At 58.2% G+C, this 12,062-nt stretch overlaps 1 protein-coding gene across 9 annotated transcripts; it reads right to left on the bottom strand.

Moving 5' to 3' along the window:
* Positions 1-4,978: 4,978 nt before the first annotated feature.
* Positions 4,979-11,358, bottom strand: hbp1 (HMG-box transcription factor 1). Of its 9 annotated transcripts, XM_086110287.1 has the most exons (12): positions 11,253-11,357; positions 10,826-10,883; positions 10,088-10,215; positions 9,394-9,568; positions 8,676-8,796; positions 8,488-8,602; positions 7,711-7,829; positions 7,066-7,222; positions 6,850-6,994; positions 6,484-6,744; positions 6,260-6,401; positions 4,979-6,175 (listed from the first exon to the last, which is right to left on the bottom strand). In XM_086110287.1, the coding sequence occupies exons 3-12, from the start codon at positions 10,158-10,160 to the stop codon at positions 6,158-6,160; spliced, it is 1,326 nt and encodes a 441-aa protein (XP_085966413.1). In that variant the 5' UTR covers positions 10,161-10,215; positions 10,826-10,883; positions 11,253-11,357; the 3' UTR covers positions 4,979-6,157. The 9 variants fall into 9 exon arrangements, with proteins under 9 accessions (XP_085966413.1, XP_085966405.1, XP_085966408.1 ...); XM_086110279.1 differs by having other exon boundaries at positions 4,979-6,401; positions 11,253-11,358; XM_086110282.1 differs by lacking the exon at positions 10,826-10,883 and having other exon boundaries at positions 4,979-6,401; positions 11,253-11,348.
* Between the last annotated feature and the right edge of the window lie 704 nt (positions 11,359-12,062).

Genomic DNA, 12,062 nt, shown 5'->3' with positions numbered 1-12,062 from the left:
CGCGCTCAGTTTGCTCGAGAACCGATTTTCGGTCGTCATCCGAGGCCTAAATAATTTGGAGGTTTTTGGTGGAGAACAGAGACCAAGCGAGCTTTGACCGTATTGGAACGGAGGTCGCCGAGGCTGTGAAGCTCGGCCGTCCGGCGACCCCCCCCCCCCTCCCCCCCTCCAAGGCATCCGAGAGGCGCCGGACTTCCCGTCAGGGCCGGCCGGCGCATCCGTTTGCGTTGGCGGTGTCAGTTGAGGCGTGGGAACGCACGCTGGGGACACGGCGCCGGCGTAGCGCGGCCCCACGCACGCAAACATACGCGCTCGCCACGTACAGTCGGCCCCTCCTCCAGGCCGCCCGGCCATCGGATGTCTCCTTGCGCCGCCCCCCCGGGAATGGTTGTTCCCGGAAACTGCGCAGCTGCTCTCCCCGGTCAAACTCTTTCATCGGGGACGAGGGCGGCCAACGATCGGTGACCTCTTTTGTACCGGCACAAACGCATCGTCTTTTGTGACCCCGACCCCCCCTCAAAACGGAATCGCTCACTCGGCTTTCCCGCCGGCGCAGCGTCCGTACAAATGGATCGAATGCAAACAATCCCCGTTTCCGAAGACGAGAAGAAATCAACGAGCGGGAGTCTCGGGAGAAGAGAAGACGATCGGACACCGAAAAGGTGCCGTGTGACCTTTCGGCGCAAATTAAAATGCCCTTTCGCGTTTCCGCACGGAAAGGGAGACGTGGGGTGGGGGGGGGGGGGCGACACCTATTTAATTGGGACGCATACGCCGGTGGTATTTCGGGGCTTCCTTTCGCACCATTTCCATAAATAGAGCGCCGTCGCCCTCTGCGAGCGGCGCTTACGAGTCGGCCGCGACAACTGCGAGGAGGACAAAAATAGCTTTGCTCCAAATGGAGTGATTTCAAAGGCGCCAGGAGCGACTCCTGCCGTGTTTCAACGCCTTCTCTTGAGAAAAAAAGCAAAACAAAACATGCTGGACGTGACCACTGTTTCATGTCACCGGAGGTTGAAAAAAAGAAAAAAAAGTCCTCATCCTATTTTAGCAAAGCCAGGCATAGAAAGTCCATTTTCAAATGGGGGGAACCCGAGCGGCCCCCCCCCCCCCCACGCTCAAGTCAAGTACAGGAAGAAAGCAAATCTCGTTGGTGTCAAGTTCGGTGGTGTTTGCGCTTGCACTTAATTCGTGCGTGTGTTTGGAACGTGAGAGGAAAGCAGAGTACCCGCAGAAAAGCCACGCGAACGGAAGCGATGACGGAAGGGCGCTTTCAGAGAAGCTGACGGACGGACCGATCGAGCGGTTTGACGGGCGGCCGGGAGGGGGTCGGCCAACGATGCGAACAACGTCAAGTGCGACGGCACCGGCGGCGATTGCTCGGCGCAGACGTCCGCCTCCGACGGACGCCGACGCCATTTTCCCGCGGAGGCGGCGAGATGCGCCAAAAGGCAAACGCGTTCCATTTCCTTGGCCGGCCCGCTTGTGTGATGCGTCGTGACGGGGCCTCTTCCTTCCGCGCTTTGATTTCGGAGAGTCCCTCCCGTGTCTTTTTCCCCCCGAATGACCGGGCCGGGTGGCGTCGGAGGGCGCGCCCCCACCCGCGGCCGATCGGCACTCGCCTCCCGCGGATCGGAGCCGCGCCGATCTGCCGGCGGGCGCCGGATGATTCTGGCATTACGAGTGCCATCGACAACACGCTTGCCATTTTGGCAGCCCCCCCCCCCCACCCTGAAGACAGTCTGCATGAATGAATGAATGAGGGAGATTGCTGAGAAGTTGCGTTTCATCCGAGCACGCGCGGGCGGGCGCCAGAGATGGCGAATGGCAGATGGCGAGCAGCGGCGGGCTCTTGTCAGCGCGGCGTCACACGCGATTGAGAAAAAAAAAGAGAGAGGAGAGGAGTGAAGGAATGGATGAGACGGGGCCATCTGCCTGCAGCACTCCACCAAGGTGTTGTTTTGAAAAGTCCCGCCTCCACCAGTTGGGCCGCAAGACGCAACAGCAAAAGCACCACTGCGCTTTTGCCTCCTGCCGTTCTCTGTGCCGCGCCGTTCGACGACGGCACTTTGTCCTCCTCTTTTTTTGGGCATTTCCGTGACCGACGCTCCGCAGTGGCCGGCGAGGCCTTCTCCCCCCCCCCTGCAAGAAGCCAGTCTCTCCTTCGCCTTTGCTTCCTCTGGAGCGGCGTTTCCTCCCCGGAAGCCGCGCGCCCGAGCACGTTCATCTCGATCCGAGCGTCTTTGTGAGCGCTGGCGCTGTCCAACGCATCGGCCGCCACCGACGGTCTCTGAGCGCCCCCCCGCCCCCGTTGCGCGCCACCTTGGCCACTTGCCCTCCATTTCCAACACGGTGCTTTCAATCGCCCCCTGCGGTGATCCTGCAGCGCTCTCAGATGCAAACCCCCCCCCGCACACACACTCTTTCTCGGCGCACATATGCAGACAAATTCCCCGATGGTAAGACAAACAATCTCGGTTGGCTCCGTCTCGGCTTTAGCGGGCGGTGCGCATTTTTCCGCTCCTAATAAAATGGCGAGCGGAGGCCTCTTTTCAATTGGCCACCGTTTCAATTGGCAGTGAATAAATCAGTCGACGCCGACGCGCGCCGGACGCCCGGCCCTCCCCGCGCCGCCGGCAAAGTACAAAGAAAACATCGGCGATGGAGAGCGCCCCCTCCCGCCCCCACCCCCGAATGCTCCGCCGCGGCCGAGCCAGAAGGGAGGTCGAGCCCGGGCGCTCGTCTCCGGAAAGGTCCGGCCTCTTGAACTTCGCTTTCCCAAGGCCCGCCAGGCGGGGGCGTTTGGCAACCGGAGGATGGCGGCGCAGTCTCCCGTTCCCCAGAGGAGGCCGGGCCATCGCCTTCGCCTGCCGGGAAGATCGGCTTTCGCCGGCGCCGGCCTTTGACCGCTTTCAATTCGCGATTTGGATCGATTTTGCAGAAAGGCGCCTTTGGTCTCCACTCGATGGGAAGCAACAATGCTTGCTTTACAATTTGGTCTTGGGGTGTCTGCCGTCTTGACTTGGACATTTCGGGGGGGGGGGTTCTTTTTTCAAAAGGGAAAACAAAATGCGATCCTCTAAAAATGTTGAATTGAATTCAAAGTGAATGAAATGAGGGTATTTGGTCCAAATGAAGAATTTGATGAGAAGATGAAATTGGAAAAAAAAAAAAAAAGGGCATTCTTGCCCAGGTGTGCCTCGGCTCATTTTGAAATGCGCACTTTGTCTGTTCTCCAACCGCGCGACGACGAGCGCGGAGTAAAAGTCCTTCACGGCGCAAGCAGACGGCGCTTCGCTTCTTCTTTCCGACATTCACAATGCCGGCAAGCTTCTTTCCTTTCTTTTTTAGAAAGGTGTGGGCGCGGAAGAAAACAAAAGCCTGCAGGCAAAGCGCCCCCGTCAACACGGCGTCTCGTTTCGGAGCAAAAGACTCAGCGCCGAAGGCTTTGGCCGCAAAACATGGCTTTGGATTCACGAGTGGCCAAAACCCCAGCGAGCCGAGTGCCTTCGGCGGAACCTTCGCGTCATTTTGGATCCCGGAAGTCAAATGAAAGCCGAGGTCGGGCGACGCTATCCGGGCTGGGCCGTCTGATCGCGCGATAATTGGCGCACCAATCGGATTGCCGTTCTTTCCGATCGCTTGGTTTCAGTCGGACTTTGTGGAACAAACTCATTCGGATTTTCATGGCCGGAGATGCCACGGAAATGCAACTTGCTGCCCCGAAATGCCTCCTTGTCACAGTCGCGAGCCTTCAATTGAATCGTCCAATGTGCCGTACGTACGTGGAACATACAGCACAGGTGACGTTTCTTCCCTCTCCACATAAAACGAGAGGAGGCTTCGCGTCACTTTGTTTGTTGATGGCTTCCCCCTCACACCCTACCTGAGCGTTGTTCTTCTTTCACGAAGGCTGGCAGAGCCACTTGGCTGGCGAACGCGTCGCTCTCAGTCGTGGCACAGCCATCCCGTCTTTTGCCGAGCAAGTAGGCGACAATCAATCAGCGGACTTGGAATTCAGCCGTGTTCTTCAAGTTTGCGCCCTCTGTCTGCAGCGCTGGCAATGTGCCGCTCGGGTGCTCGGAATTGGCGACTGACTGCCCATTCCTTCCCTTTGGAAATGCTCATCTTTGTCCCACGAAAATGGCGGTCGGTTGCCCAGTTCCCTTCCCCGTTTTGCGGACGTGCGCGCCATGCGATGCCTCGTCAATCTCGCCTCGCTTCAAAATGGCTCGCGCGCCATCTTCAAATATTAGGCCCAACGGCACCGCTTCTCGAAGCGCCCGGGTTCCGCGAGCTGGCCGCCAACAATCGTAGCGTTTGATCGGAAGAACAACAACAACAAGAGCGTCGGTCGGGCAGAGCCAAATGCAGGACAGTACAGTAGCCGCAGAGGTTCTCCCGTTTCGCGCGAGCGCTTCCTCCCTCGCTCGCTTCATCTTCGGAAGTCGCGGCCGCCCCGCCGCGGCTCGTTTGGCGTTCGGTCCGTTCGCCCGCGTCGGGCTTCTTCTCTCGGCCCTCGTCGATTGATTTCGAGTCCCAAAGCAACGTGGGAAGGGGGACCGGGCGCTTTTCCGCCCACGGCTCCGAGCGGCCCGGCGCCGTTGATCGGGGACGCCCGATCTACTCGAATAGCTTTAATCGTAGTCGGCGTCTCTGGTGAATATGATGCGCGATTAGTGGAATATCGCTTGAGAAGATGTTGGCGGCGCAGCCGCAAGTCCGCTTATGGCGCAGAGATGAGGTGTCGGCGCCTTTTTGGGTCCCAACGATTGCCGAAAGAAGAAATGTGCTCCGATGACCTTTGGCGATGTCACCGCGCCTCACGGATGACGGTCATCCGTGTCAATCGTGTGAACGAGTGAGGTCACGCAAGACCGTCCTTCCCATTCGTTGAAAAAAAAATATCACGACGCGCCATCGTTGGCCACGGACGTCATCTGAGCACAAGAGCACAAATCACACCAGAGGGCCCGTGCGGGGTTTACAAAAATGATTTATAATATGATACAAAGATAGGGTGTGCAATTCCCGGCTGCGAAATCTGTACATTATCAACACGGTTGCGACCCGAAAGCGCCCACGCGGCCGTCGGGCAGCGGCGGCGCGGCGCCGGCGCATTTCCGCCCCGCCGCAAAGGCCGGATCGTTCGAGAGGACGTGCGCCGTCGTGACCAAGCCGATACCGCGCGGGGCGGGACGCCGAGTTACCGAAACAAAAAAACAAAAAATACATTGCAATCGTGTTCAAGCTCCATTTCATTGAGGACGCCACAAAGACAAGATATTGGCCGCTTTGAGCAAACTTGGAACGCGGCGGCGACGACGCCTTCCAAGAAACGCCGGGCCAGGCGGCCTTTGTTCGGCTCTTCAACGGCGTCCGGCGCCCCCAGTGCCGAGCGACGCGACGTCGAGGAAGGAAAGCGTCGGGGGCGAAGCCGGCTTTGCTCGGGAGCGGTGACCGAACCGGTCAGGCAAGGTCCTTTGAGACGCCGGCTCACCCGCGGGACGTTCCCGGCGGGCTTCGATGAGCAATCCTCAACTCTGGCCGTACAATTGGGCGTTGGCGGAACGAAAAAGAAAGCTTCCCGCCCGGCCAAAGTATCTTGCCTTTGTAGCGTATTCGGTGAAACGCGGGCGGACGGTCGCCGTCTGCTTTTAGCGCCCGACCCGGCGACCCGCCTCCTCTGGACTTGTCGGGATATAAAGCGCAATGGGGACGCTCGGCGGTCGAGCTACGGCGCCCGTGGGCTACGCGTGCCGGGCGGATGGCGGAAAAGGGGCTTGCGCGACATTCTTATCAAAAGCGAGCGAAAGGCTTTGCGCCACCCGCTGACAAACGGCACGCGGGGCCAGGAGAGAAAGGCGGCCGTGCAATCCCCGCGTCGGCTTTCGCGAGACCGAAGCGCGCGTAGCGCCGCCGGCTAAAATCCGGAGCAAAGAAGAAGAAGAAAAAGGCAGGAGGTCGATTCCTACCCAAAGAGGCGTACGAGGTCCTTTTGCATTAGCGACAGAGTAAGAAAATCGACGCACTTGGTTAGTGACTACTTTCCGACGTGGGCCCCGCTTTGGGCTTTCCGTGCGAAAGGCGCGGCGGGCGGGCGGGCGGAGACGACGTGCCGGGCGTCGAGGGGCGCGTCTCCGTCGGGGGAGTCTTCTCAAGTCTGCTGGGAACCCTTTCCAGGTGACGGGACGCACACACACGCAGCGTGACTCTCCGGGCCGAGGCGACGGCAGGCGAAAGGTCCGGCCGCGCTTACCGAGTTGGTCCTCTTGCGCTTCCAGCAGTCGGGATTGAGGCGTTTCTGCTCCTCGGCCAGAGCCTTGGCCTCCGCGGTGTAGGAGCGCCGCTCCTCGCCCTTCATCTTCTTCCACTTGTCGCCCAGGATGACGCTAATGGCTCTGCGAGGCAAGCGGGCGGCCGTGTCTGGCAAAGCGTCTCTGGACGGCGGGGGGGCGGGGGGTCCGGCGGCGGCGGTCTTACCGGTTGTCTTTCCCCGGGTACATCTGCGTGTACTCCACTCGGTACTTCTTGGCAAAGAGCATGAAGGCGTTCATGGGCCGCTTGCATTTGGCGGGCGCGGCGGGCGAGGCCCGGCCCCTGGCCGAGCGGGGGGAGGCCGAGCGCTCCGCCTTGTCGCGGTCCGGACTGGCGCCGCCGCCGCCGGACAGGGAGGTGCGGCGCTGGCGCGCCATGCTGCTCAGGACGTACACCGCCGACGAGTCCAGCGGGGTGAAGTCGTAACTGCGAGGCGGGCGGGCGCGTCGGCCGTCACTCGACTCGGACTCGGCCGCGACCCGGACGGACGGATGGCGACTTTGCATTTTTCCAAGTTGGCGGCACCCTTACCTTCTGAAGGTATCGAAAACCACCGAGTCGTCACACTTAATGGCGTCGGGGTGGTTGGGCGGCAGGCAGGTGTCCCCCAGCCGCATCTCGTAGCAAGGAATCCCGTGATGCACCACGGTGAGGCTCGGATAAAAGGAGGCCCACCCTGACGGCGCAAGGTGCCGCGAAATCACCCCGACGGCAGATGCCGAGCGGCGGCGGCGGCGGCGGCCGTACCTTTGCCCCGCACGAAAAAGGGATGGTCCAGTCGGCATTCGGCGCCGAGAAGGCCGTCTTCGGGGGAGCCGGGGTCAAAGGTGAGTTGGAGCACCGCCCGGCCGTCGGACAGCGTCTCTTCGTGGCCGATCAGCTTCAAGCCCTCCGAGCCGAATCTCTGAAACGGCGCAAAAGGACAAATCCGGCGCGGCTCCTCCAAAAGGAGCGAGACGACGTCGAGGCGGAAGTGACGACAAACGCGGGCCGTCGGGCAAAAACGCAACGCGGACCGAGAAGACAAAACAGGACCCCGAAGACCGACAAAAATAAAACAATCTGACCATCAACGCCGTCGGCCCCGCGCTTGTTTTCAGTTGGGGCAAAAAAACAAAAAATCCCGTCTTCAACAAGGAGGCGGCCAAACTCGGCCCCCAAAAACGACACGAGCAGACTTGGCCCATAAAAAAGACCGAGACATGTCAGAGAGGGAACTCGTTTAAGGCGAGGTGGCGGGAAAGCGTCGCCCGACGAGAATTCCGTTCACGTTTTGAACGGCGGCAGCCGGCGCCCTCCCTGGCGAGAACGGGAAGCGCCTCTTCGTTAGCGCCTTGGCCTCAAGACCGGCCCCGCCCTGGCGTTCGGCGGCGGGAAAACGAACCGACCAACCTGAAGCGAGGAGCAAGACGGCATCAGGCTCTCGTCGTCCCAATCCTCGTCGGAATCGACCAGCTCGTCGGCCTCCTGCCACTCCACGTTTGGGCTGCGATGGAAGCGCAGGCGGGTTCCTGCCGCGCACCAAATCGTCTCAGCCCCGGCGGACTTGCGACTACATTTGCGGCGGGCCGCCTTTCCCTCGTGGCTTCGGGCTTACGAATGGAGTGCGACAAGCTAGTTTGTGCAAAAAGGGGGTGGGGGGGGAGTCGCCGAGCCATCGCTGACAAAGCTGACGATGGAAATAGGGGGAAAAAAACCACGACCAAATCGGATCGCATTCGGACAAAAAGGTTAAAAAAAAGACTATCGGGCAAATGCGGCGGCGCCAATCTGGGACAAAAACGGATCCAAACGGGACAAGGGCCGATCCGTATGTCGCACATAGAAACAAAATAACAGCCAGAATCACGGATCAAACGCAGACAAAACTTCTTCTGAAGAAGGGCAAAAAAAGATACATTTCAGACTTTGGCGCGAAAGCTAGCCAACGCAAAGGCAATTTTGGACTCGGCCGGCAAAAAACGTTTGGAAAAACGCCAAGGTGCGAGAAGAACTGCAAATATCTGGCAAAGCAAGCCCCGATCGCAAATCGGACGGAAAAAAAAGAAAGCGGAGGGCGAACGGACTGCTTTGCCGTGTTTGTATTGGACTCCGGCGCTGCTCGCGAGCAGGCGGCGTTTTTCGCCGTCTGGAGGGAAGGAGCCCGGCGGTGGCGTGTCGCGGAGGAACCTTTGAGGAAGCAGTGCCAGGCGGTGGACGGCCACGAGTGGGACCAGGCCATGTCTTCGTCATCGGAGAAGGACGACGACATGGAGAAGACGCCCGACTCGGACTCGCTGCTGGCCTGCGGAGCGGGGCGACGACCCGGCGTCAGAGCGACGCCCGGCGGAAAAAAACAAAGCGAGGACAAGAGTTACCCTGACGCGCCTGCGCTCCCTCAGGTGACCTCTGGAGGGGGTGGGCGCGCTGCTGGCCAGAGGGGGGCGGGCGTAGGAATGGAGACTGCTGCTGTTGCCGAAGATGTGCACCGGAGACGACCTGTCGGTCCGAGGAAAGAGCACGACAAAGGCGACGGGTTGAAAGCGTTTCCGCCGTCCCGCTTCAAAGGCTCGTCGCGCGCTCTCAACGCTCACTCCGCAAGCTCAAGAGAAAAGAACAACGTGCCTTGCGTTACCGTACGAGTGAGCTCGGGCCCTTTTTTCGGGCCTCGCCATAGGAGCAAAAATGCGACTGCCGTTCAAACTCCCTGACAGCGCCAGGAAAGCGACTCCTACAACGGGCCGATCGATCGGTGGGCGAAAAATAGACACAGATGTGCTGTCAAAAAAAAATCTTGACTTTAAAAATAAAATCGAATACAAAAATAGATATATATACAATTGTTGGTCAAAATGACAATGCCCCCCCCCCCACCAAAAAGACAGCAGCTGACGAGAAAACATGGGGGAAAGCATGCAACTAGAATGGACAAAACATGACAAAAAGCGGGCAAAAAGGGCAAACTCAGCCAGACCAAAACAAAAAAATACTTTTGTGTTCTCGGTTGACGATACTTGCGGGGTCCCAACCTCCACTTGAGCCAAGCGCGCCCCCCCCCCCCCCCGGCCCCAGAGCGAAAAAAAGAAAAGGGCGCACCTTTTGTAGGGGGCGTCTTTGAGCAGCGGGCTCTGAGGGCTGGTGGCGATGTTGGCCAGCTCGGCCAGCCAGCCGCCGCCGGCGCCGGGCTCCTGGTGCGACACTCCGGCGCCCAGCCGGAACACGCCGGGCGACCTGCGGTCCTCTTCCACCGCCCGCAGCTCCGGCATGTCGTCTGCGCGACGGGAGACGGTGAAAGCTCGCGGGCGAGCGACGGCCGCAGGAAAGCCCCGATTGGGAGTCGCGGTCGCCCTGCGCTTTGTCGCTCGCCTTAAGCCGGGGAGCGTTCGTCGGAGCAGATGCATTTCAGACTCGGGATGATAGCGTCGATCAGAATCAGAATCATCTTCATCGGCCAAGTGTGTAGAACACGCAATGAATTTGTCTGCGGTCATAACAGCAAGCTAGCGTAGGTCGCTTCGGCTAACCGAGAGAGCCGGCTCGAAAATGCCCCCTTCTCTTTCGTGGCGTGCCGTTTGGCAGCCGCCTCAAGGTGCGGACTTTCAGTGGCCTCCCCCCTCATTGACGCTCACGGTGCCGGCAGGATGCTTCCCTCGTCTCGCGTTTCAAGTGGCGCCGGCAGGGAATTTGAAACGCGGGCGGGACGGCGAACGGCACTCTATCCGCACGCCGCGGCGCGGCTCGCTCTCCGGCGCGGCGCTCACGCAAATGCCAGCGGGGGCGCCTCCCTTACCGAAGTCCATGCGGCAGCCGGGCGAGGACGGCGAATCTTCGTGACACTTGAGCGGGTCGTACATCTCGTCCATCGTCAACCGGCGGAGTGGGCGTCAACTCGCTGGGATTGCGTCATCACATCACCTGCTTTTTGGGCAAAAAGGGCAAAGTTAAAAAAAACAACACGGGCGACCGAAACGTGCATCGGCGTCGTTTGGACTCTCTTCCTTTGCCGCGCGACAAAACGCCTCTGACCAAGACGCGGCGCTGTTCGGCTTGCGTACCGTACCCGCAGTCGCCTCTGCGGTTTCCAGATATTGACCGTTTTACTCCTTCTTTTTGTGTCAAATGAACAAAGTGTTTCCGATGCTTTTTACACCGACGTTCAAACCTCTGAATGCCATGAGAGCAGTTAAACATGGCAGAAAGGGCACTAAAGGTTTTGTCACATGAGGCTTTTAAAGAATGAGTACGAGGCTGAAGGGGGACAAGTTCGGCATTCGCCGACGTCCAGCCGCTTGTTGTGCGATATATTTTTTGACGCTTGATTTTCACACATGCGCAAGTGCCACCGAGAGTTAAGGCCTGCGGGGGGGGGGGTCTTGTTTAGAAAGTTGTGAGGTTTCGTGCGCATGCGCACCAGAGCTCATTCATTCCCAACTGCGCAGCCTGCTCGACAAACTGCTGCCAAAGTGCCAATTCCACGCTCGTCAACTCAAACGGACGACGCCGTTACGACACTTTTTCAAACGAGTACCTGGAAATGGCGGAAAGATAGAGAAGGGCGCTTGTCTCAGTCCTTCGCCGCCTTTTCGCTGTAAACAAAAGAATGTCAACAAGTTGGGGCATGACGCAACCTCGCTGGCTGGCCCCCTCGCTAATGAATGACATCGGGACACACGATGTCAAGCGAATCGAACCGGTTCCGCGACTTGACTCGCCACATTTGCATCGCTGTCAGTGACATAAACAAGGCGACGCGAGAGGCGGAAAAACACACACACACGCACACACACACGACGTTCAACCCGCCGTTCGCCGTCCAACAACCGTTTGACAACCTCGCTAACGTCTCTCGGCGGCGACGCAAACACGCGGCGTCAGCGCTTGTCCCGCTCGAAATGACTTTGGAGCTTTATTTCTTCGAGGGCAAGACCAAAAAAAGTAGGCGAACATTCACTTACCAGACGCGTCGCCATTAGGCAACTCTCTGTGGTATTCACTCGACGGCTCGGAGGAGGTTCTCCAACTAACACGTCCCATTGGAGAACTGCGCTGTCAATAACTCAAAAGCCGCGATTCTATTGGAATCCGCGTTTGAGGAAAAAATCCGGGGCGGGGTGAAGTTTGTTGACCGTCGTCTGATTGGACAAAAGTCCACCGCCGTTGCCGCCCACAAACAGCTGATTGGCAACAACGTGAACAATACCGAGTTGTTTTTTTTCCTTCTTTTTTTTTTTTTTTTAAATCGCCAATGGGGCAAGTTCTCAAGTACGCTATGTGCCAGTACACCACCGCGTACTCGTTCACATACGAATACATGCTTGGAATGAGTAAGTGCGTATCAACCAGTTGACGTGAACATGGTGATGACGAGCGCGTTCAGACCACAAATCGAAAACCCTCATGAGAAAAAAGCAGTCAAATTGCCCGGAAGTCCGCGTGCATTCTTGAGCCACGTGACCGACCGTGTCCATGAAAAATCGAAGAATGTTTTGCTGTATCTTTGTCCCAATGATCAGCTTTCTTCCTTCTTTTTTGCCTGCTCTGAAAAATCAGTGTTGTTTGACTTTTTTTTTGGTTTTTCTCTCAATTTGTTCGTCGTTTTTGTCACTTTTCTTGCTCGTTTTTTTTTTTTTTTTTTGCCCGTGTATTTTTTGTCCAAGCTTTTGTCTGGTTAGTCAAATATTATTCAGTGTTTGTTAATTGTTTGTTTTTTTGACGATTCTGTCCGTTTTCTGTCCCCATATTAGTTATCTTTTGTATGATTGACA

The sequence above is a fragment of the Hippocampus guttulatus genome, chromosome 4 (assembly GCF_054856545.1).
Source record: "Hippocampus guttulatus isolate MCC_2025c chromosome 4, RoL_Hgut_1.0, whole genome shotgun sequence".
In the NCBI taxonomy this organism is placed as follows: Eukaryota; Metazoa; Chordata; class Actinopteri; order Syngnathiformes; family Syngnathidae; genus Hippocampus; species Hippocampus guttulatus.
This window is presented reverse-complemented; position numbering and strand designations above follow the sequence as displayed.

Coding starts and splice junctions, on each gene's coding strand:
- hbp1 (XM_086110279.1), bottom strand. CDS start 10,160: ATGGACGAGATGTACGACCCGCTCAAGTGTCACGAAGATTCGCCGTCC. Junction 7,223..7,710: donor CGTCTTGCTCCTCGCTTCAG/GTTGGTCGGTTC, acceptor GCGCCGTTTCAG/AGATTCGGCTCGGAGGGCTT. Junction 6,745..6,849: donor GTTTTCGATACCTTCAGAAG/GTAAGGGTGCCG, acceptor CCCGCCTCGCAG/TTACGACTTCACCCCGCTGG.